This window comes from Rhinatrema bivittatum, chromosome 1, assembly GCF_901001135.1.
Source record: "Rhinatrema bivittatum chromosome 1, aRhiBiv1.1, whole genome shotgun sequence".
Classification (NCBI taxonomy): domain Eukaryota; kingdom Metazoa; phylum Chordata; class Amphibia; order Gymnophiona; family Rhinatrematidae; genus Rhinatrema; species Rhinatrema bivittatum.
The window spans coordinates 503596070-503620944 of record NC_042615.1 but is presented as its reverse complement, the minus strand read 5'-3'; the positions used below and the strand labels follow the sequence as shown (position 1 = coordinate 503620944).

Below are 24875 nucleotides of genomic sequence, written 5' to 3'. Positions count from 1 at the left end.
AAAAATGTGTTTGAAAGCGCAAACCTGCCCCCACGCTGTCCTTGGTTCTGGACAGGTCCTGCTCCTGCTTCTGCTGGGGTGAGTGAGCCAGGCTCCCCGGTATCACCTCAGTGCTGCTACTCCACCAAGACAGTGCCCTCAACCCTCTTGAGCAGCTGCCTCGACCAGGGAGGATGGTCCTCTCAGGAACTGCCAACCCCCTGGGAGACTGACAGGCCTTCTTTTTTTTTTTTAAAACAAATAATGGAACAGAAGTCCCTAAATAACTAACTACTCCTAACTTTTTTTTTTTTTTTAAATCAGAAGAGACTGTGGGTTTCGCACCTCTGCCATCTGCTAGAGACAGAGTAAGACTGAGGGACAGTGGGTGGCACCTTGGTATATATGCCAGGGTTCGTTTTGAAAAACTTCTCTGTCTCCATCTGCTGGAGGGAAGGCAAAACCCAGGTGTCTGGACTGATCCGGGTACATACAGGGAATGGATGATTTTAATGATAGGTTACGAATTTTTACTAATAGGTCTGAAATTTCATTTTTGATTTCCTTCAGAACTCTGGGGTGTATACCATCCGGTCCAGGTGATTTACTACCCTTCAGTTTGTGAATCAGGCCTACCACATCTTCTAGGTTCACCGTGTTTTGGTTCAGTCAATCTGAATCATTACCCATGAAAACCTTCTCCGATACGGGTATCTCCCCATCATCCTCTTCAGTAACTACTGAAGCAAAAAAATCATTTAATTTTTCCGCGATGGCCTTATCTTCTCTAATCGCCCGTTTAACCCCTCGATCATCTAATGGTCCAACTGACTCCCTCACAGGCTTTCTGCTTCGGATATATTTTTTTAAGTTTTTACTGTGAGTTTTTGCCTCTACAGCCAACTTCTTTTCAAATTCTCTCTTAGCCTGTCTTATCAATGTCTTACATTTAACTTGGCAACGTTTATGCATTACCCTATTTTCTTCTGTTGGATCCTTCTTCCAATTTTTGAATGAAGATCTTTTGGCTAAAATAGCTTCTTTCACCTCCCCTTTTAACCATGTCAGTGATCGTTTTGCCTTCTTTCCACCTTTCTTATTGTGTGGAATACATATGGACTGTGCTTCTAGGATGGTATTTTTTAACAATGACCGTGCCTCTTGCACACTTTTTACCTTTGCACCAATCCATGTATCTGCACCATATGCTGAAGACAGAGAAATACTGAAGAACTGAAGGCAGCACCAGACCTCTATAAGGGGAGTGAAGTCAGCTTTGAGCTTTTTTCCCTCTGTCTCCATCTGCTGGCAGGGGGAACATAATCCACTTGTTTGGGCTGGTTTTGGTATGGATGATAAGGAAGAAGAGATTAGGAGAATGTGAGAAAAAAAGGGAGGGTTGAGAGAGAATGATGGAGACGGGGGAGAGAGACTGGTGTGGATGGGCTTTGGGGCTAGGAGACTGGTGGAGATGAGCTGGGACTGGAGAGAAGAATGACTGGTGGGACTTGAGTGCTTCCCTAGCTTTTGTTTTGGCCACATGAGTCTCTCTCATGTCCGCATTAGCTGCTGTTCTCTGGACACTTAAATACAGGTGGTCAGTCACACTAATGACCCACTGCGTTTTGTTTTGCTGGGAGCGCCGACATATGTGTTGAGTTCAACACCCCAATCGTTTTCAAAAGTTGGCTCCTATGGTTCCCAGAAAGCGACAGCCGTACCCTGAAGCCTCACCTCTCCACCCATGTCTTGTAGTTGGGGATGTCCTTGGCATACAGCAGCTTATTGGAGGGCGAGTCCTTCCCCAGGCGATGCTCTGAAGTGGAACAGGAGTCCATGAACGTCTGAGCTACCACTGACAGACAGGCATCTGTGATGCTGTTTTTGTGGATGTCAAAGACGAATTGTGGGTTCTTGATCACATTCACCCAGAACCGCAGTGGGAGGCTGGAGTGGGAAGGAGACAAAAGGGTCTAAGTTGACTTTGTGAGCAGAAGTCCTTTCCACAACAAAGTCTTTTTTTATAATATTCTCTCTGATTTTCACAGTTGTGCTGATAAGGACCCAAGCTTTTATGGAAGCAGGTTCCTTAGAAATTATGTAAGGGCAGATTTAAAAAAAACCCAACAGACCCATCTAGACATCAACAGTGCCCCATTCTCCCTTCCTGCTGTAATATTACAGATTCTGCTTGATCTCTGGCTTTACCTCTTGCCCCATCCTTCCTACTCCACTGCTGAGGATCCTCTGTGCCCATCCCAGGCTTTACCCCTCACTCTCCTACCGCTGAGGATCCTCTGTGCCCATCCCAGGCTTTACCCTTCACTCTCCCATCGCTGAAGATCCTCTGTGCCCATCCCAGGCTTTACCCCATACTCTCCCACTGCTGAATATCCTCTGTGCCCATCCCAGGTTTTACCCCTCACTCTCCCATCGCTGAAGATCCTCTGTGCCTATCCCAGGCTTTATCCCTCACTCTCCCACCGCTGAAGATCCTCTGTGCCCAACCCATGCTTTACCCCTCACTCTCCCACCGCTGAAGATCCTCTGTGCCCAACCCATGCTTTACCCCTCACTCTTCCACCGCTTAGGATCCTTTGTGCCCATCTCAGGCTTTATCCCTCACTCCCCCACCGCTGAGGATCCTCTGTGCCCATCCCAGGCTTTATCCCTCACTCCCCCACCGCTGAGGATCCTCTGTGAAATAATATTTCCTAAAGTTACAATTCAGTTTACCCTCTTTGAGCCTCATATCACGATCTCTTGTTCTACCACTTCCTTTCCACTGAAAAAATGTTTGTGCATTATTTATATATTTGAGATATTTGAACGTCTTTATATCTCCCCTTTCTCTTCTCTAGAATATGCATATTTAAGTCTTTAAATCTCATCTCTTCAGGCTTCTGAAAGACTCTGCACTATTTTTGTAGCCTCTCTCTAAATCACTTCTAATCTTTCCATTTCAATCCATATGTGCTCCACCTCATCATGGATCCATTAAACCAGAGCGAGGGGTGTCACTGTGCAGTTTGTCATGGCAGCAAGACTCTACTTATGCGCCTAACTGCGAGTAGAGCAAGCAGTCAAGGCTTGACCAAGAGGGGCAGGTGCTTTCTGAACCTGATCCTTGCATTTTCAAGCTATCTGCAATGAACTTAACATGATGCATAGCTGCATACATCAGTCTGGTTTTTAGCCCAAATGTATGCAAATATTTCATTCATATTCATTGTGGACAAGACCAGTGCTTCCATTAGGAAAACTAGGTGGCCGTCTAGTGACCAATAGTGAGCAAAGTCCTGCCAGCGTAAGGCCCAGAGGGTGCTGTGACAGAGCCAGTACTGCCAAAGTCAGGAGCACGGTGTTGGAGTCACTGCTGCCAATAGGTAAATTGGGGAAGGGGATGCCTGACCAAAAATTCACCTAGGGCAGGGGAGGTCAACTTTTCATATACGAAGAGCCAAGAAACTGGGATGCACAGTACCAGAGAGCCTCATGTTTTCAGAAGGGGAGGGGGAGGCCCCCTTTCCTGCAATCCACCCTTGTCCCCACCAGTCTATTTCTTTCTCAGTCCTCCAGCCCTGTCCGTACCAGTCTCTCTCTCTCACTCCCATTCTGTTCCTACCAGCCTCTCTCAATACCCTCACAAGTCTCTTGCAATCCCTCCACCCTGTTCCCTTGTCTTTCAATCCTCCCATCCTGTTCCCATCAGCCTCTCAATTCCCCACTCATTTCTTTCTCTCTCAATCCTCCCACCCTGTCCCCATCAGTCTCTCTCAATTATCCCACTCTGTCCCCTCCTGCCTCTGACCAGTATCTTCCTCTTTCTCTCCCCCTGTGCTCTGCCCAGTGTCTGCCTTTCTCTCTGTCTGGTTCCCATCGCTTTCTCTCTCAGTCGGCCTCAGCATAACATTCCCCAAACCTCATAAGATCAATGACCAGGGGCTCACTGGCTCCAACATTAACATCTCCCTGTCCTCTCCTTATGTTACTCTTTCCCCACCCCCTCTTCATCCTTTATCTACCACCAGTATCTCCCCTGTCCCCACTCCTTCCTAGTCTCTCCTCTGCCCCCATTCCCTCTCGCTCTCTCTCCATCTCCCTCTGACTCTCCACTCCAGTGCCCTCTCTGGTTCTCTTGTATACACCCTCCAACATTACCCCCTTCTGGATCTCACTCATCCACCCTCTCTCCCCCATCCATCCTCTCTCTTTTCAAGTCACTCCCCCCAGAAGCATTCATCATCTCTTACTCTGACACCCCCCCCCCCCCCCCCCCCCCCCAATATGTCTCTCTCAAATCCTTCTCCCTCCAATCACCGTCTCTGGCTCCTCATCCTTCCATACCATCACACCTCTAGCTTCCATTCTCCCCCCTGCCCCATTACTCCTTCTGGCTCTGATATCCTCCCTCTCTCACTTCACCCCCTCTATTTCTCTCTCTATCTCCCTTCCATCTTCACTATCTATGATGGTCATCTACCTTCACCCTCCCTTCTCCTTCACCCCCTCTGGCTCTTTCTCTCACACACACAGACACACACACACCCTTCGTTGCCACTTTTACCCCACCCTGACACCATTTCTGTTTTTTCACCCTTCCAATCACTACTGCTGACTTTCTTGCAAACATACCCTCCCCCACTTGGCTTTCTCACACCCCCTCTGCTGCCCATCCCTAGCTCTCTCATACCATCTCTACTCTCCCCACATGGCTCGCATACAACACCCTATCCTGGCCCTCTCTCCCTCCCTCTATTTCCCCCACCCAAGCCCTGGTCCCCTCACACCTGTTGCAGAACCGATGGTGGCATGAACCTTGGGGAGGGATAGGATACTAGAGTCCACAGGTTGGCCATCCCTAGCCTAGGGTACCAAATATTCTTGCACGGGCTCTGATTGTGGATAGCCGGGAAACCAGCCCTGACTGGGGAAAATCAAGAACCACTGCTAGAGGAGACAATAGTAAGCTGCCTGTGCGAATGCAGCCACTTTGTGACACACCTTATTGAACAAAAATAAATGTAACAGAGGGCACCTTACCACAGTTGAGATGGCAGTTTGATTTAAGAAAACAAAACACAATCCCAAATAAGCCAACATTTGTCACAGCCTCTCTCTCTCAAAACTCAGCATACCAGTTGCTCTTCCAGGTGTGCCGCACATCCGGGTCACTGATCTGCCGCCGGTCCGCCTGTTCGTCTAGGAAGTCAAACATATACTTGATGGCCAGAGGCAAGGCACTGCCCCTGTGCGCTGTGCTGAACACCGTCTCAAAGAGGTCATCTACAAACTTCTGCAGCGTCCCCTGCAGGGGAGGAGGGAGGCAACAAAGATACGCGGCATTTTGGAGACAGAATTCAAAACAAATCTCCGTTCATTCCCCTTTTCTCCCCCTGCTCTCCCACAGAGAGGTGAAAAACCTTCTCCCACATTCCACCCACAAAAGACAGCCCTTGCCATAATAGCAAGAAAAGCCCTGCGTGTTTGCAGACTACTACACAGATGGTATGTATTTTTTTTTCAACAATTTCTCCAACTGGCCTGTTTGTGTGCGCACAACCGAGATAAAATGCAAAAGAAGGGGGTGGGGGGGGGGGGAATAAGACATAGGAACAGAGACACCATGTAGGTAGGACAGAGCCATGCACTTGGGAGGAATGCACCCAGGTGAAACTGATGATCTTTGGGGGGGGGGGGAGGAGTGAGGGGGAGGGAATTAAAGGCAATGGCTCTAGGAATGGCTTCTGGTTCTTAAAGGAGATCATCCCAGCCTCACTGCCAGCCAGATTGCTTTTCCTGACTGAACTGGGTATCTGTAAGGACATGGGGGCGCCAGGGACTGCAGAAGAGTAGAATCCAGGAGAGAGGGGGGGGGGGTGGTACAAGCTTACCTTGGTGGCCAGGAGCCGGGTCAGGTAGATTTCGGACACCATCTTGCTGCCCCGGTCACCCTCCTTGTGGTCATTGTGATCATGATTCTTCACCAGATGCCAGAGCTTGGTGCCCGTCTCTTGGTCGGGTGTGATCATAGGAGCCCGGGACCGCAGGCTATCTGGGCTGCTGGAGGTCCGCAAGAGGCTCTCTGAGAGAGAAAACAGGAGCAGAGGGGATGTTAAGCCCAACACGGTTCTCGCAACACAGAAAGACAAGAGGCTGTCACCAAGACAAGAAAGAGCCCCCCCCCCCCAAATGCGGCAGCAGCAGTGCTCAGAGGAAATAAACAGGGAAAAGCCCTGCCTTCTCACCGTATCGGCTAAGCGACCGCGTGAAGGTGAATGAGTTGGCAATGTTGTAGGCAGAGATCTGTTTGGGCACCAGAGCAACGACAGAGCTGTCCGTCACCTGCATAAGAAAGAAAAGCAGGGTCAGTAGCCAGTGGCGTCCACGTTGAGTGCATACTGAAGGATAGTCCACAGCACTAGGGACGCAGGAGGAGAAGTCACAGGAGTCACCTGGTAGTGCGCCAGCGTGTTCAACCGCTTCCAGTCGCTCTCGATCTTGGTGGTGACATCCTCGTCCTGCAGGATGACACGGGCCACCCGGCCCTGCCGCCATTCTGCCCAACAATAATAATAAAAAAAAAATAGAATAAAAATGAAGAGTGCAGATAAATGAACTGAGCAGGGCCCCCCATAAGCTGAGCAGCAGCAGCAGCCTGCGACCTACATACATGACTCCCACATTATTCTATTTATTTCATTTTAAGTCAGGAAACACTCGCTGCTTGGGCCCTCCCTCAGCACTCATATACTCTCTCCCACCCCCAGCCTCCGTCTCCCTCCTTCTCAGAACCCTCTTCCCTGGTGTACATCTGAACAAATGACTCCCCCCCCCCCCCCCCCCCCACAGAAGATTCATCTGTGCTAGCCTCAGTGTGCGTGGCATTGAGAAATAATTCCTCGCCATCTATGGGCCTCTCTGGAGTGCGGATTAAGTAAGAGAAGCAGATGACCAAAATGCAAAACTACTCCTCTTTATATTTCAAGTAAATAAACAAAATTGACATCTCAAGTGCTTCAACCTTTTCCAAGTTGCTAAGCTGTGTGCCTCTGCTAAAGCCCTGCACTTCTTAGGGAGGAGAGGATGAGCCAGAGGATGCCCCTCCCCCCTTCATCAGGCCATTCCCGCTCCTAGGCCTGCTGCTCCTCTACCTAAATCCATGTCCTCCGCTTTGGGGCGCTGGGAATAGGGGATGCCCTTGTAGACAGCGTCCAGCAGCTTATCCTTGGACTGAGTCACCGTGTCACAATTCAGCACCTTCACCGGGATCTCCGTGTTACTGTCGCTGTCCGGGCACACACAGTTCAAGGTCTAGCGAGGCAAAGGGGACAGAAACCAGAGAGAGAAAAAGACACAGTGAGCAAGAGAGAGACAGAGGAAGGCACAGAGACCTAGGATTACAGTAGATGACAGCAGAAAAGGACTAATCAGCCTATCCAGACTGCCCAGCTATTCCTGTCCACATGGCCAAGGATATCTCCCAGCTGCCAGCTGTAGAGCATGACCACCTGCAGGATATCACTCCTTATCCAAGACAGTTTTTGTGTTCCTCAGTTGTACTCTTGGGCAGATGAGCACACAAGTTCTAGCAGTTAGTTCACACCCACCATACCTCCCTTCCCATGTGTAACCATAAGCTTTGTAATCATTTAAATAGCTGCCCATACTGACCTGGCTATTGTTCAAACACTTGGCCTCCTATGTCCCGTGCCAGGCAGACCCGGTTATGTGTGCACCTGTGTTTTTGCTAGGATTTCTGGTTATTGCTATACTTGAAGCCTGCCAGACAGACCCAGCCGCTAATTGGTTCTATCATCGTGGCCTGGAGACAAATCTGACCACGTGGGTGCATGCGCTTCTGCTAGGATTCCTAACATTTACATTGCCCACGTTGCCATTCATTCGGGCAGCCCCAACGCACACACAGGAAGACAGGAAGAGGAAATGAGTGCTGGAGATCCAGGGTAAGCAGGACTTCATTCTGACTGTTCCTGCATACCTCACTCAACACCTAACCATCTGCCACCATCTCTTTCTCTATCCATTTGTGATAGATTACTTAAAATTATTACTCGAAATCCCAACTATAAAAAAAAACTACCACTTAAACATACAAGAGACAGAGCTATATCAATTGCTTGTTCCACTCTCTGGAACTCATTACCAGAAAACCTATGAACATCTTCTGACACCAAGAAATTCAAGCAAGATCTGAAAACCTGGAGTGCCTCAGGGATCTGTACTTAGACCAGTGCTTTTAAATATATTTATAAATGATCTAGAAAGGAATACGATGAGTGAGGTAATCAAATTTGCAGATGATACAAAATTATTCAGAGTAGTTAAATCACAAGTTGATTGTGATAAATTGCAGAAGGACATTGTGAGACTGGAAGATTGGGAATCCAAATGGCAAATGAAATTTAATGTGGACAAGTGCAAGGTGAGTATATAGGGAAAAATAACCCTTGCTGTAGTTACACGATGTTAGGTTCCATATTAGGAGCTACCACCCAGGAAAGAGATCTAGGCATCATAGTGGATAATACATTGAAATCGTCGACTCTGTGTGCTGCGGCAGTCAAAAAAGGAAACAGAATGTTAGGAATTATTAGGAAGGGAATGGTTAATAAAACGGAAAATGTCATAATGCCTCTGTATCGCTCCATGGTGATGGAACAACTCCCCTATGAGGAAAGGCTAAAGAGGTTAGGGCTGTTAAGCTTGGAGAAGAGGCTACTGAGGGGGGATAAGATAGAGGTCTTTAAAATCATGAGAGGTCTAGAACAGGTAAATATGAATCAGTTATTTACTCTTTTGGATAATAGAAGGAATAGGGGGCATTCCATGAAGTTAGCAAGTAGCACATTTAAAACTAATCAGAGAAAATTCTTATTCATTTAACATACAATTAAGCTCTGGAATTTGTTGTCAGAGGATGTGGTTAGTGCAGTTAGTGTAGCTGAGTTTAAAAAAAGGTTTGGATAAGTTCTTGGAGGAGAAGTCCATTAACTACTATTAATCAAGTTGACTTAGGGAATAGCCACTGCTATTATTGGCATCAGTAGCATTGGATCTATTTAGTGTTTGGGTACTTGCCAGGTACTTGTATCCTGGATTGGCCATTGTTGGAAACAGGATGCTGGGCTTGATCTGCTGTGCTTGGTTTGACCTAGTATGGCAATTTCTTATGTTCTTATGACTTATACATAGGTCAATGCATTTTAATGGATTTTGGTCTCAAAATTGCCCATTGCCCATTGACGTGAAATACCTTCCTCACAAGAGCATCCAGCGCTCTATGGTCCTTCCCTCGGGGTGGCGAGGAATGAGTCTGAGAGTGCTTTGACCTCTTGAGGGCGGATTCAACCACCACCGACTGGTGAGACAGCTGACACTTATAGAATCTGGCAGCCTTCTGGACAAGGTAGACCCCCATCTGTCTTCTTATTCATGGGAGGCACAAAACAAGGTAGACCCCTTCTGTCTTCTTATTCATGGGAGGCACAAAACAGCAGCTACTACTCTTGACAAAAGGCACAAAGGGTAACCTGTATGTCGTGGCAGTTACAACCCTGCTGTGCAGACTGGATGGACCACTTGGTTTTTTTCTGCCATAACTTACTATGTTACTGTATTATTTGGCAAGACTTCAGTTGGATAATGACTTATCTGGCTACAATTTAGCTGGATAAGTACTGGGGGATATTCAAAAGTAGTCATGCATCTGGATAACTCAAATGTTATCTGGATAGATGCCTCTGAATATCGGTCTCAGTGTGTATTGGCTGTCAGAGACTGAACTGTACATGCATGCTTATCAAGAATTGAGGATAAACTCAACCTCAATGCAAGGTTGGACTACCGCAGTAGTCAGCACAGCCAACAGCAGGCACAGGGAGCCAAGCAGCTGCTCTTCTTCCTCTTCCATGCATTTTCTAAACAGGTGTGTCCTCAGGGGAGGAGGGGCAACTGCAGGCACCGGGAGTACACACCCTCATTGTCTGCCGGTGTTGCCAGCCTGCTGACTCTCTCTTCCTGCTATTGGCTGCACTAACGTCCATGGCCCAGGGAATCAAATGCCGAAAGATGGTTCTGCTAGGTTAGCAGAAGGAGCCTAGCAAAGTGAAGCTGTCTCACAGTCTGCAGCCCACAGTAAGCAGAAAATTAACACTGAGGCGCAGGAGTCAACGCAGAAGACAGACACATAGAAGATGTCATCAGGTAAGGATTACTCGATGATTCATCCAGTCTTCCCATCTGTGCCTGCCCACTGTGCTGTTACAGGGTCTTGCACAATGTGGGGTCTTCTCTCTCCTTCATCCATCACTAAGGTCTCTTTGTGTTTATCCCATACATGCTTGAATTTTGCCATTGCTTTAGCCCCATAACTCTGTCCACCATCCTTTCAATGAAAACGTATCTTCTCAGATTCTTTTGAGTTTCTCACCCTTCAGCTTTACATGAGCCCATGTCCTCAAATGTCTCATTCTATGGAAAATGCGACCTTTTGGTAACTTATTGAAGCCTGCTAGATCTCTGAATGTTTGTATCCTATTTCCCCTTGTTCTCTTCTTTCTTTTAGAGTGTGCATCTTTATCTTTGTAAAGGAGTGACCCTACTCCTCCTCCTTAATCTGTGCGGGACCAGCCTAGATGCCGGATCCACCTTAAACTCCAAAGAGAGTGAAAGAGCTCTGTGGGCAGGATAAGAGGCAGAGCCCAGATACAAACAAGGGGCCCTGCGTCTTCAGGAAAAGCCAGTTCCTGAACCCTCTCTGGTGGAAGCTATGGTGTGAGCACACTGCTGGAAGGTAGGCAGTCTTCTATAATTGTATGCTGACAGTGTTTAATAAAGTCATAAATTGTAAGAAGAAAGGATGAAGTCTGAATGTCTGAGCCACCAGCCTAAGAAAGTTGCTTGGCTATACACTTTTTATTTCTTCTCTATTTCTTTCGTTCTTTCCTTGGAGATTTGGGTTTCTCTCTGTGCCAAGCGTAAAGCCGAAATTCTGGAACTGACACCATATGTGGGATAGCCAAGCAACTTTCTCAGGCTGGTGGCTCAGGCATTCAGACTTCAGCCTTTCTTCTCACACTTTATGACTTTATTAAAAACTGTCAGCATACAATTATAGTAGACTGCCTACCTTCCAGAAGCGTAAAGCTGAAATCCTGGAACTGACACCATATGTGGGATTGTTGTGCGTGGGATTGTTGTGTGTGATATATAAATTCAGCATTATAGCGCTGCAGAAGCAGACACACTAGGCATTTCTCTGAGATGTACGGATACAGAGCCCACAGCTCTTAGGAGACACAGAAGCCGGAGATAAGGCTCTTCCCATTGTCAAGCTGTCAGCCAGATCATTATATAATATAATGCGGAGGGATGTCTAGCACCTATGGCCTGCCCACGGAGAGGTAAGCTGAGCCGAGCCCCAAGCAATGTAAAACAAAGCAAACACTAATAGCCAAGCGCTGCAGTTTATGATGGCACTGCCCTGCTAGATCAGCTCACCAACATCTTGTAGTCGATCTGCTGCCGGATGAGCTTGTCCTCGCTCAGGGAATATCGTGCCTCGCCTGTGATGGCATCAATGGGTCCTTTCTCCATCTGCTGTTTGATAGCACAGTACAACATAAAGAGTGGCTCACCTGCACACTCCTGAGAGAGAGAGGGAGAGAGAGAGAGAGGAGGGGAGGCATTAGCCCACGATGCACAGGAAGGAGCATTCACATGCAACCAGAAGATGCTCCAGTGACTGCTGGCTGCGATTATATGACAGTATTCACAGTCAATTATTTTGGCCACCGCAGGCCGAGTGACATAAACCCCAGCACAGACACACGCGACCCCCCAACTCCTCAAGTAGGCACAGAAAGCCCCAAATCATGGCAAGCGTGCATAGCATGATCCCTAAATAATGAAATGTGCACACATGAGGAATGGAGACAAAAGGAAGGACTGGGATGTCTTCCCACCCCATGAAACCTCTCACCTTCAGGAATCGGTACAGCAAGAAGGTGAACCAGTTTGTCAGCATCTTCTCTGCCACTGACTCAGTCCTGGGGAATGGAAGAAGACAGGTGCTCAATCAGTGATTAGCCAACCTAGCTTGGCTCCTGCAGAGTGTAATTATCCCACTGCTTGGCCCGTGGTTCTACCCTCCTCAGTAGCACCACTGCAGGCGTGTGTGTAGGTTCCCAGGCTTCACCAAGACCCTCTCACGAATGAGCTGCTTTCTCCCCTCTCTCTGCTTCCCCTTTCAGAAAGCCGTCAACAGACACTCTGCCGTAATCGATATCAAAGCTGACCCAATTCAGAAACTCTGATGACATCAACCTACCACAGAGAGGTGAATTCTCATCATTTCAGCAGCACCTTTGCATTTACTAGCACCCAATAGCCAAGCAGAGGCAAAGAAAGGAAAATTGGTTCTTACCTGCTAATTTCCGTTCCTGTAGTACCACTTATCAGTCCAGACTCCTGGGTTTATTCATCCCTGCCAGCAGATGGAGATAGAGAAAGTAAAGCTGACACTGCTTTAAGTACCCTGATGCCACCTGCAGTTCCTCAGTATTGAACTGTACCCAAGCTAAATGTAATAAATTGTGCAAATAACCCAAAACATTTCTAACAAGATCCAGTAAATAAGTAAACTTGGCAAGACTTCTGCAATTAAAAGTATACCACAGCTGAGCGAACGACTCTCCCCTTTTTTTTTTTTATACTTGGCGAGCTCTGGACTGATCTGTGGTACTTCAGGAACGGAAATTAGCAGGTAAGAACCAATTTTCCTTTTCCTATACGTACCCGGATCAGTCCAGACTCCTGGGATGTACTAGAGCTCCCTAATGAGAGTGGGACCTGGAGAGCCCCGCTCGCAAAACACTCTCGCCAGAGGATCGAGTCTCTGGATCCCGCACATCCAGCCGATAGTGCTTAGCAAAGGTATGGAGGGACTTCCAAGTCACCGATCTACAGATTTCCTGTGGAGAGACCAATTGGGCCTCTGCCCAAGAGTTTGCTAGAGACCAAATAGAATGGGCCCTCAAACCTTCCGGAACTGGTTTACCCTTAAGGATGTAAGCCGAGCCAATAGCTTCCTTAAGCCACCTTGCAAAGGTAGTTTTGGAGGCTTGAGAACCAAATAAAAAACACCCCAGGAGAAGGAAAAAATGCACAGGGGAGGGGGGAGGGGCCGTCCTCACCGCTGTGCTGCGTCTGCCTCGGTTCCTGTCGTTTTTGCTTTTTTTTTTTTTTTAATTAAAGAAGAAGGAGCCTCACTAAAAGTTCCCCCTCCTGAAACTGAAGAGAGCTGTCCAGCTCAATTCAACAAGTTACAAACAGGAGAGGGAAAGTGAGGAAAAGGAGCCCAAGAAGACAGTCACACAAGTGACTTTGTGGAGGGGAGGAATCTGGGCCACCAGATTTACACCCCACGGTTCCCTGGACCGGGCATACAAAATGGTCATCAACCCCCAGCCCGTCCGACTCAACCAAGCAGGGTAGGGATCCCTTTCTAGGAACCCCAACGCCTGGGAGTAAGGCTCAAAACTAGCAAAAAGAATAATCACTAAGGAAAAAAAGAACTGCAGGTTTAAGCATCAAACACCATCTGCTGGAGACAGAAATACTGAGCAACTGCAGGTGGCATCAGGGTACTTGAAGCAGTGTCAGTTTTACTTTCTCTGTCGCCATCTGCTGGCATGGATGAATACACCCAGGAGTCTGGACTGATCCGGGTACGTGCAGGGAACGCAGTATTGTGTTATATTAGCATTAAGGCATAGGGAGATAAAAATACTCCAAGGCTACACACGGAGACGACGACAGAGCTGGAATTAGAACTGAGGAACAGGGAAATAAAGTGATTCAGCGGAGGTTGCACAGAGTGACAAAGCCAGGGATTAGAGCTGGGCTCAGGGAGATAACGTGACTCCCCTGAGGTCACACACAGAGTCAGTGACAGAGCCGGGGATTAGAACTGAGGCACAGGGAGATAAAGTGACTCACCCTGACATCACACACACAGTCGGTGACAGAGCTGGGATTAGAATTTATGATCATGACACCTACCTGAGCACTTAACTACTAGCCCAATCATACCGTATGTTCCAGCTCTATGTCCAGATAATTGGGATCTGGGGAGTGAGGGTGTGTAGGGTAGTGTATTGATAAACAGTGGGGGGGAGGGGAGCAGGTAGTCAGTAGATTAATGTATAGGGCAGTGGTTGGCTTGATGTACTGGGGATTTGGGTCTTGCTCCTCTACCTTCGCAGCAGCAGCTTCGGGTGGTTCTTGTTCTCCAGGTTCTTCTCAATCAAATCCGAGAGCAGCTGCTTGAGCACCACGGTGGCATACTCCATCCGGCCTTGCAGGGTCACCATGGCCAGAGAGGCCACGTTACCTCGATCACGCATGGAGAAGCTGCGCTGTGCCTCCAGCGTGTGGATGAAGGTCAGCAGGAAGACCTTGTTGTTCAGCAGCTGCCCGAAGAGCCTTAAGGCTTTCTCTACGTTGGGAGGTGTCTGCTGAGAGGAGTAAAAAGAAAAAAAAAAAGGAGTTAGGCGAGGCGAGGCCTTCTCCATGCTGGGATGGCTCAGGTGGGAGAGTAAGAGAGGAAAGGTGTGCAGGACTTTCCCTATCAGGGGTGGAGTCTCAGATTCTTTATTCTCTAGCTCCTGGGCCTCCAGCCACGTCACCATGTCACTCACTGCCAGAGCTGCTATGTCGGCAGGGGGGAGGGGAGGTTCCAAAACTGTCTCATCAGGGCCCCTGTAGCCAAGGCACCTGGGATGTTGTCCCTCCCTCCTTGACCCCCGCCCACCCCCCACCCCCAAACTCCCTGCAGTGTGCGTGCACTCACATCCAGCTCCTTTAGGACTGGGTGCTCCTCGATTCCTGGGAACAGCACCCGCATGGCGTAGGTCTTGTAATCTAGGAATGGGATCTTTACGCCATCCATATTGTTGGTCAGCTCATGGATGTCTGTCTGCAGCTCGGCAAAGGCTACAACACACAAACGAACCCAGCAAAAATAAATACATCAAAACGAGACAAAAGCCCGATAAACTGAAAAGGAGGTTCTGTCTGATCTCATCATCGAGAGAACCCCCTGCACTGTCTCACTGTGCTGCTCCTGATGTCACCCCCCCCCCCCCCCTCCAGCCTCCACCGACTCGAGCGCTTCCCTGGCCACCCCTCCCTGCCTCCACCAGCTCTGGTGCCTCTCTGGTCACCCGTCCAGCCTCTGACGCCTTCCTGGTTGCCGCTCCAGCATCTGCTGGCTCAGGTGCCCTTCTGGTGGCATCTGCAACCTCCGCTGGCTCTGGCGCCTCCCCCATCACCTGACTGGTCTCCTTTCTCTTCTGCAGTCACCTCTTCTGGCTTTGGCTGTTTTCTTTAGGAGCAGCCATGGAAAAATTATGTTATGGTCATTGTCTCTACTCACTGCTTCTTCTTTATTACCCACTCCCTTTCCTTTATTTCAAAATGTAAACCGTTGTGATGGTACTACTTAACGACGGTATATAAAAGCTGTTAAATAAATAAATAAATAAATAAATAAAGGGAGACTCTGTCAAGCGCAGGCAAATCTTGCTAACTCAGTGGCTCGATGCATCTTGCATCCGTTTGCAAGCTTCACTGCCCATTAGCCTGAGGCCGTCCCCTCCCCTCCCCAGGGACCTCTCTCTTGCCTTTTGAAGACCCTTAATGTTTTCTTTTAAGTTCCTTCACTGAAGGCTCCCCAACCTCCCAAGTCTGCAAGGTACAAGAAATCCACGTAAGAATGAGGTCAACATTCAAAGCGCGTTCAGCACTATTGAACCGGATAAGTGTAACTTAGGTGGCTAAGCAGCAGCCGCTGAACATGTGGCTACGTTTAGCGGCTACCCCTTAGCCGTATTTATTTTTTTATTTTATTTAAGTATTTTTATATACAGACAGTCGTTGTGAACATCTCATCGGTTTACATAAAATGTATATGGCTAAAAGGTTAGCTGCATAACTTGGCATGTAGCGCGCGGATCAGGCGGAATGGGTTAGCCGTACAAGTTATGCAGCTAACTACCGATATTCTAAACTTAGCCAGTTGTAACTTACATGGCTAAGCGCGGATGTATACGCATATATTCAGTGGCTTAGTCATGCCGCTGAATATATCGTGTAACTTAGCCGGATAAGTTATATCCGGCTAAGTTACTTAAATGGCCAGCTTTATGTATTGACCCCAATGAGATCATCTCAGCTGCTGGTCACAATAGCATTTGAATGTCCCAGTCGCTGGCAGCAAGGGATTGTCCCCCCTAGGCAATGAGATTTCCCTGCCTCTCCCACTGTGAGACGTATTAGTGCACAGGTTGCTATAAAGATGCAGGATGGATCCCGTGTGACTTCTGAAATTATTTTTCCACTTATTATTTTACCGTGAGTGACCGCAACCATCTGAAAATGTCTCTGAATGCCCGTGACATGGATCATGAAAAGAATCAGCAGCAGAGCCAACCAAGTCCAAGCACCAGCGTATCCAGACCCTTCAGCATTCTGGCATCTGCGGTCACACTTCTGTTACTAGGCCTAAGCAGAGACCTATATATCCCAGGATGCCTAGAGATTAAAGAAAAGCTCAGGCCTGGTTCAGTGCTTTTCAGATGGCTTGGGAGTTAGTGGACATGGAATATATAGCTCCTAAGGGTTATGAGATGGGATTCAGGTCATCAGAGACAAGCTCAGTCAGCCCTGTTTTTGCTCCAGGTGTATTCTGGGACTAATAGTTCCTGTCTTTTTCTTAGAAAACTTGGAACTACAAGTCCATAGATGCAATCTGAAGTAAAGCCTGGACTGGCTTGGACTGTCTCCGATGACCTGAGTCACTTGGGGCCTTCGGCTACCCTGGCACACTACAAAAAGGTGGGTGGCCCGGCTCCTGTCTTACCAGTCACAGAACGGCATGGCTACTGTTATTGGAAGGGGCTGGACAGTCACAACCCGCTGCAGGTGTTTTATGCACAGGCCAGCTGCATCTTTTTAGCAACAACAAAGCATAATTAAAGCCTTACAACTGTACACACCAAAACCTGTAGAGCCCTGTTTTAGGATGCTGCCCTGCAAAGCTGTCTTTAGGTTGTTGTGAACTCTGTGATCGTGCCAGGCCCATGACACTTGCATCGCACAGGCCTAAAAATGGCCCTAAACATGACTCCCATATAGAGCTGGTAGCAGGAGGCAGCCCCACTTCCTCTCTATCCCAGAAGGGAAGCTGCTGAGGCCAGTCCTGAGAGCAGCAATGGCAGTGCCACCAGTAGCAAGGTTGTCAGTGAGTGGGGGAGGGGGCAGGGCCTTTGAACCATCGCAAGCTCAAAGATGCCTGCAACGGCTTCCTGTCTGTAAAGGAAACCAACGCGGGAGGCAGGGCCACTGCGAGAACTCCGAGCAAAGGCTGCCAATGCCAGACCCAGGACCGACCCCCAACAGCTGCCCCAGCTTCAGAAACGAGAAGAGTGTGAGGGGGTGGGGGAGAGGGAGAGGGAGCAGGGGAGTCCGTGTTGGCCCATGGAAAAAGGGAAAATGGGAGAAAGAGGAAGGAGTGCAGGACTATGGAGAGGGGATTGAAATTATGAGTGAAAGAGGAAGGATTAACTATTTTTTGGGGGGGGGGGGTGGAGGCCCCAAGTTAACAACCCTAGTATGGGGCCTGCAGGAAAGCCAGATTACAAGATAGAGGCAGGGCCGGCGCAAGGGTGTTAGGCACCCTAGGCAAACCTTTTTCCTTGCGCCCGACCCCCTCCCTCCCTCCCTCCCTCCCCCACCCCCCCCCCACCCCGGTCCCAACCTCATTCACTCAGACACTTTTCATGGCCCGCCGAGTGTTTGTTTTTCTCGGCTGCGAGCAGGATGGGCGCCGCTCGCAGTCTGCCGAGTCTCTACTCCTCTCAGCCGCAAGTGGAATAGGCTCCGCTTGTGGCCTCACATGGCTGCTCTTCGCTGCCCCATAATGGTTGGCACCCTAGGCGACCGCCTAGTTCACCTAATGGGATGCACCAGCCCTGGGTGGAGGGGAAAGAGGGAGAGAGAAAATGGGAAGGGAGAAGAGATCATCCTTTTATCCCTTTCTTCCGGCTCTCCATCTCATTCCCTCTCTCCTATCCTTTTCACCTTCTCCCTTCTTCCACTGACTCTCTCCCCTTCCAACTACCCTGTGCTCTCGCTCTCCAGCCACCAAATTTCTCATTTCTCACATTTTTGTATGACTCTGGTGAAACTCTTTCCAAAACTACAATTTTATGAATGCATTTTTTTAGATTTACGACTCCTAGAATGCTTTGTCTTACACAAATCCCAGAATGCTTTGGGGAGAGGCCGAGTCAAAAAAAGAATGTAACCAGAGATCCATCACAAATGGAAAAATTGGTTCTTACCTGTTAATTTTCTTTCCTTGAGTTTCACCAGACCAGACGATTTGAGTTTTTCTCTCCTACCAGCAGATGGAGACAGAGAAGAAAAGTTCTAATGTACTGTGCCATCTGCAGTCTCTCAGTATAATCTATAATCAAGCTAAGAACAAAATTCCACCCCTTTAACTTCAAGCAGGGGAAAGAAAAGAACTATCAGTAAACCTTAAAGTCCAACTAAAAACCACACATAGGAGAGCATCCTTCCCAAAAACCAGGGCGGGATTCTGAACTGATCTGGTGGGATTCAAGGAAAGAAAATTAGTAGATAAGAATCAATTTTCCTTCCTTATCATCCCCCAGATCAATCCAGATGATTGGGATGTACCAAAGCTTCCCTATACTGGGTGGGATCACAAAAGGAAAATTGTTTCTTACCTGTTAATTTTTGTTTCTGGAAAACCACAGATCAGTCCAGACTCCTGGGTTTTGCCTCCCTACCAGCAGATGGAGACAGAGAAAAGTTTCACTGCCACTGCCACATAACCTAGTGTACCACCTGCAGTCACTCAATAATTGATCAGGTTACATGGACAAATGTGCCGGAATTCTCCACATTTCTCACCAGAACAAACTATCTCTGCACTCCACTGTTGAACAAGATAGCATCTGTGACGCTGCAGCACATTAAGAAGATTCATCATTCTGCAACCTACGCCATTATTCTCCTCTTTATGGTTCTGAACTATGAACCCCCTCAAGGAGAGCAGCTCTTCGAGACTTGTATCCAGCATTTCAGACCTCATCTAACTTCCTTTGAGCCACATCTTCTGGTACTGCTGGGTTATGCTTTGGCTGTTGGAGAGTATTTCCCTGAGGACTTGATAAAGGCCATATTCAATGTTGATTTCCTCGCCAAGCTGGACACTCAGCTGGAAAGTATGTACTTAAATTCTGTACCTTTCGGCTTTCTTATGTAGGTTTAGACAAAATTTTAGCTTTAAAGTTGTTCATACACAAACAACCTGGCACATAGCAATTGAGATTACCCGGTTTCTCTGCAGTCAGATTAATGATGTTATTATATGTGTGAAATATTTTCCTTTTGAAAAGCTGTAGTAGTGTGATTTTACAATTATTTTCAAAATTGTAATAGGACTTGAAAAACATCCAGTATTGAATTCAGGAAGAATCATTGAATCATTTTGGATTCATATTCAATGGGATGTTTCACTCATCCACAAATCAATTCACAACCAAGAGATGCAATGGTTCTCTGATCAGTTCATTGTTCACACCTCCAACAGACCAATTAGAAACATTCACCAAGCGAAATTAACTGTCCATCCACTAAAACACATCAAACATGTGTCCACCAGAGACCGATCATTCTCCATAGCTGGAATAAAAATCTGGAATAACATGCCGTTGGACCTGCGGCTTGAATCCTGTCACAAAACTTTCAAACAAAACCTTAAAACATGGTTGTTTGAACAAGCTTTCACACTATGAGTCTCGTCTAACCTTCAGCAATACCATATGATTCCTTACCTTCTCCAAGTTCTTATACTCGACAATAATATTTACTATCTGCAACTCCACACCCCCACATGGTTTATCAATTCAGGCTATTATATATAATGAGACGTTGGTTTGCCTCAGATAGATTATTTGCTCCTGCAAATACATGGTTATTAATATTCTATTGTTCGATATTTATGCATATTATTTGAAACCCATGTTTTTCTGTAAAGCCTGTTGCTATTAATTGTTTTACTGTTTATTTTATACTGTTACATGTAAAGCCTGTTGCTAAATTAATGTTTCACTGTAAACCGAGGTGATGTATTGCTATACGTACCGCGGTATAGAAGAACCTATAAATAAATAAATAAATAAATAAATATTGACCTATACCTAAGCCAAGATGATATCAATTGCACCACCACTAAGAACCGTGAATCAAAACTCCCACAACGAGCAGGAGGAGATGAAGTTGCAAACCAAATGGAAACTTGTTCCCAGAAATCAATGTAAAACAGCACTGACTCCATCAAGCATTATATAAAAACAATCAGTACAAGTGGTAGACTTTCCCTCCCCAATAGGCGGGTCTCTGAACTGCTCTGTGGTATTCCAGGAATGAAAATTAGCAGGTAAGAACCAATTTTCCTTTCCTGTTCATACCCCAGATCAGTCCAGACTCCTGGGATGTACCAAATCTCCCCTAAACAGGATGGGACTGTGAAAGCCCCGCTCATAGAACATGCTCGCCAAAGCACATGGAATCCGGAGCCTGGACATCCAAGCAATAATGTTTAGCAAAAGTGTGCAATGACTTCCAAGTAGCCGCCTTGCAAATCTCTTGTGGAGACACATGTTGGGTTTCAGACCAAAAGGTCACCAGAGAACGAATTGAATGAGCCCTTAATCCCTCAGGAACAGGGCGACTCTTACAAATATAAGCCAAGATAAAAGTCTCTTTTAGCCAACACGCAATCATAGCCTTTGATGCCTTACACCCCTTCTTTGGACAACTCCACAGCACAAAGAAGTGATCCATGTTCCAGAAATCACCAGTAACCTTCAGATACCTCAATAATGCCCGCCTTACATCCAAGACTCGGAGTACTTTCGCGTGAGGCTTGGACAAATCAAAATCTGGAAAATCTGGGATTTCCACAGACTAAGATGGGACGCCACAACCACCTTTGGAAGGAAGGAAGGTACCGTGTGTAATGATACCCCAGACTCTGATATGTGCAGAAAAGGATCTCAACATGAAAAAGTCTGAAGTTCCGAGATTCTTCTGGCTGAACAAATAGCCACCAGAAAAACTACTGAAGAGGGCTACTTTCTGGTAGCCCTCTTCAGTGGTTCAAACGGAGCCTGACATACTCCTCTAAGAACCAGATCAAAGGCCGGATTTTAAAACCCCGGCGTGTGTAAATCCCAGGGTTTACCCCTGTGGCCAGGCCTTACGCGCGCCAGGCCCATTTTCAAATGGGCCCGGCCACGTGCATAAACCCCGGGACGCGTGTAAGTGCTGGGGCCTCAAAAGAGGGTGGTCCGGGGAGCGGAGCGGGGCGGTCTGGGACAGCGCCATTCCTTGCTCTGCCGGCGCATGCAAGTTACTTCAGGTCAGGCCCTGAAGTAACTTCCACAACAAAAGGTAAAATATTTTAAAAAAGGGTTTTAGAGGGAGGGAAGGAGAGGGGAAGGGGAAGGGAGGTTAGGGTAGAGGGTAGGAAAGTTCCCTCCCAGTCCGTTCCTAAATTGGAGTGGACTGGGAGGGAACTGGGGGAGCCCTGATCTCATCGCTGCGCGATTTTGCATGTTTCCCTCCACTTGCCCGCGTCACGCACACATGCACGCATGGATTATAAAATCCGGCGCACATGTGCGCACGGCCTGCCAATTTTATAACATGCGCGTGCCGGCGCCTGCATGTTAAAAAATCGGCACGTCCATGTATGTGTGTTGGGAAGCGTGCGCATGTGGACACGTGCGCACACCTTATAAAATCTACCCTTAAGGTTCCAAGAGGGGCAGATCTTTCTCACCTGAGGATATGAATTTTTTGTTCCCCGAAGAAAACACATCACATCCAGATGTGCAAACAGAGGATATTTCTGCACCTTACCCTGAAGTCAGCCCAAAGCTACAAACTGTTCTCTCAGAAAGTTAAACGTCAGACTCTTGACCAAACCCTCTTGCAGAAAAACCAAAATATGAGCACTGTAGCTTGAATAGGCTGCACTAAAAGACCCTCCAAATCCTCACATATGCTAAGGATGTGGAAGGTCACCTGGCCTGCAATAAGGTGGTGGTAACCTTTTCAGAATAACCCTTCCATCTTAGTCGTCTTTTCTCAAAAGCTAGGCTCCAAGACAGAAGTGAGCCCCCGATCCGAAAATATTGGACTCTGGCAGAGTAGATTTGAACTTCAGCAGCCTTTCTATGGCCATGTTGACCAGATCTGTGAACCATGGAAAATGTGGCCACTCCGGAGCCACCAGAATAACGTTGTCTGGATGTTTCTCTATCTGCTGAAGCACTTTGCCCATTAGTGGCCATGGAGGAAAGACATAAAGAAGAATGCCTCAAGGCCATGGTAGAACCAGAACATCAATTTTTTCTGCCCCATGTTCTTTCCAGTGGATGCAAAAATGAGATAATTTGGCATTCTGTCTGGTCACTATTAAGACCATATGAGAACAATTGTTGTGAATGAGATGCATCGCTATCTCTAACAGCTCCCACTCCCCGGGGTCTAGTTTCTCCAACTAGAAAATCCTCCTGAACATTGTCCACCTCGGCGATGTGAAATGCTACCAGCTGCTCCAAATGCTGTTCTGAGAAGAGAAACAACTCCTGGTCCTCCTGAGCCATCGCCCAACTCTTGGTTCCTCCCTGCCAGTTGATGCAGGCCACCATTGTCTGATAGAACCTGGACAGTCGCGTAACCGTGGCAGAAAGGCCAAGCAACATGAAATGCACCACTCTCATCTCTAACTGGTTGATAGACCATGAAGTCTCTTTGACCACTGGCCCTGCGCCGACTGATCCTGACATACTGCCTCCCATCTGGAAAGACCTCCAATCCATGCTCCAGATTGGCATGAATAAGTCACCATGAAAGACTCTCTGCCTTCCCCTTCGAGCAGAAAGGGAAGATGAAACTCCTCCGATAATGGATTCCATTGGGAGAGAAGAGCTGTCTGAAGAGGCTGCAAATGTGCAAACCCACAAGGCACCAGTGCCAATGTTGATGCCATAGAGCCCAGGACTTGCAAATAGACCCAGACCTTGGGCACCAAAATCCCCAACAGGTGACGTATCTGACCTTGTAACTTCAGCTTCCTCTCTTCTGTGAGAAATATTCCGCCTTCCTGTGTATCGAACTGAGCCCCCAGATCCTCCAGGGTTTGAGAGGAAATGAGATGTCTCTGCCAGATTTACAACCCAGCCCAGAGACCTTAACCACAGTAGTACCTGCTGCACCAACTGCCAGTAGAGGCCCTCTGACTTTGCTCGAATGAGCCAGTTGTCCAGATGCACCAACACATCCTCTCGACTTAGGGGTGCTGCCACCACCACCACCTTCAGCCGATGCCAATCTGAAAGAAAGGGCCTGAAAAGTGAAAATGTTCCCTCAGGATCATGAACCTCAGAAGCTGTTGGTGCTCCCACCTGATGGCTATGTGCAGATATGCCTCTGTCAAGTCCAGAGATGCCAAGAATTCTCCTTTGCTTACCGCCGCTATGACTGACCTCAGAGTCTCCATATGGAATCAAGGAACCTTGAGGGCCACATTTTAAATCCAAAACTAGTCGAAACATTCCCTCCTTTTTTGGTATCAAAAAATAAAGGGAATACCTTCCTGTGGGTAAATGATGTAAGCCTCTCGTTTTGGCTGAGCAAATTCTAATGCGTAGCCATCTTTAATCACACTTAAGATCCACTGATCTGTAGTAATTTTGGCTCACTCCTTGTAAAAAGCATTAAACGCCTTCTGACGGCTAGAACTGAAGAGTGGACTGTCCTGGCCTCATTACGAGGATTTTGTACTTCTAGTTCCTGGACCAGGATTGTCTCGGGATGGCTTCCGTCCAGCCTGAAAGAACTGTCCCCAGGACTGTGCTCTGCCTCCGAGACCCCAAAGAACCTATATTCTTGCAAAATCTCTTATTGTCGCAAAAAACACGCACAAGCGGGAAAAAATATTCTGCCCTTTGGTCTGTCCTCCAGTAGCTCATGCACTTTGGACTCTCCCAGATGTTTCATTATCTGCTCTCAGTCCTCCCCAAACAACAGCTTGCCCTTACATGAGAGGGCACCCAGTTTCATAATCACAGCAACCTCCTGGTCGACAACACAGATATCATAATCCTGGAAGATGTACTAATCAGGTCATATACAGCATCATATACAGCATCTGCCCCATACGTCACAGCCGCTTCTAAATGCTCAGCCTGTCTTGCTGCAGCCACTGATGTAGCCTGCTGCTCTTGCAACTGCTGGACACAGCGCAGGCATGCCCTCTGCATAAAACTGCTGCAATATCACAGCTCTTATGCTCAGGGCCGAGACCTCAAAAATCTTCTTGAGGTGAACCTCCAACTTTCGATCTTGAACATCTCTTAATGTGGCAGACCCCGCTACCCGAATGGTGGTCTTCTTGGTTACTGCTGACACCGAAGCGTTGACCTTTGGAAGTGCCAAAAGCTCCAAAGTTTCTTCCGGCAACAGATACAACTTCACCATAGCTCTGCCAACCTTTAAGCCGGACTCAGGAGTGTGCCACTCCTGAACTACCAACTTCCTCACCAACGTATGAAAGGGAAAGGCTTTTCCTGGACCCCGCAGTCCATCCAACATGGGATCCGCCCCCTCCAGGTCAGACTCCTCTTGTGAAACCTTAATTCCAAGTTCCTTAAGGACATGCAGAATCAAGGGCCAGAGCTCTTCTCTGCGAAAAAGACACACCACTT

At 47.7% G+C, this 24875-nt stretch overlaps 1 protein-coding gene across 2 annotated transcripts in view; it reads right to left on the bottom strand.

Moving 5' to 3' along the window:
• Positions 1-24875, bottom strand: part of PLXNA3 (plexin A3) — a 314146-nt gene that overhangs the window by 22111 nt on the left and 267160 nt on the right. The window contains exons 21-30 of one of the 2 annotated variants that reach the window (XM_029610331.1): positions 14855-14997; positions 14260-14519; positions 11984-12050; positions 11503-11649; positions 7134-7293; positions 6435-6538; positions 6228-6324; positions 5874-6064; positions 5118-5287; positions 1714-1926 (exon numbers count right to left, since the gene is read on the bottom strand). In XM_029610331.1, coding sequence (XP_029466191.1) covers positions 1714-1926; positions 5118-5287; positions 5874-6064; positions 6228-6324; positions 6435-6538; positions 7134-7293; positions 11503-11649; positions 11984-12050; positions 14260-14519; positions 14855-14997 — 1552 coding nt within the window. The remainder of the gene's footprint in view (positions 1-1713; positions 1927-5117; positions 5288-5873; positions 6065-6227; positions 6325-6434; positions 6539-7133; positions 7294-11502; positions 11650-11983; positions 12051-14259; positions 14520-14854; positions 14998-24875) is intronic. The other variant, XM_029610339.1, reaches the window with a different exon arrangement.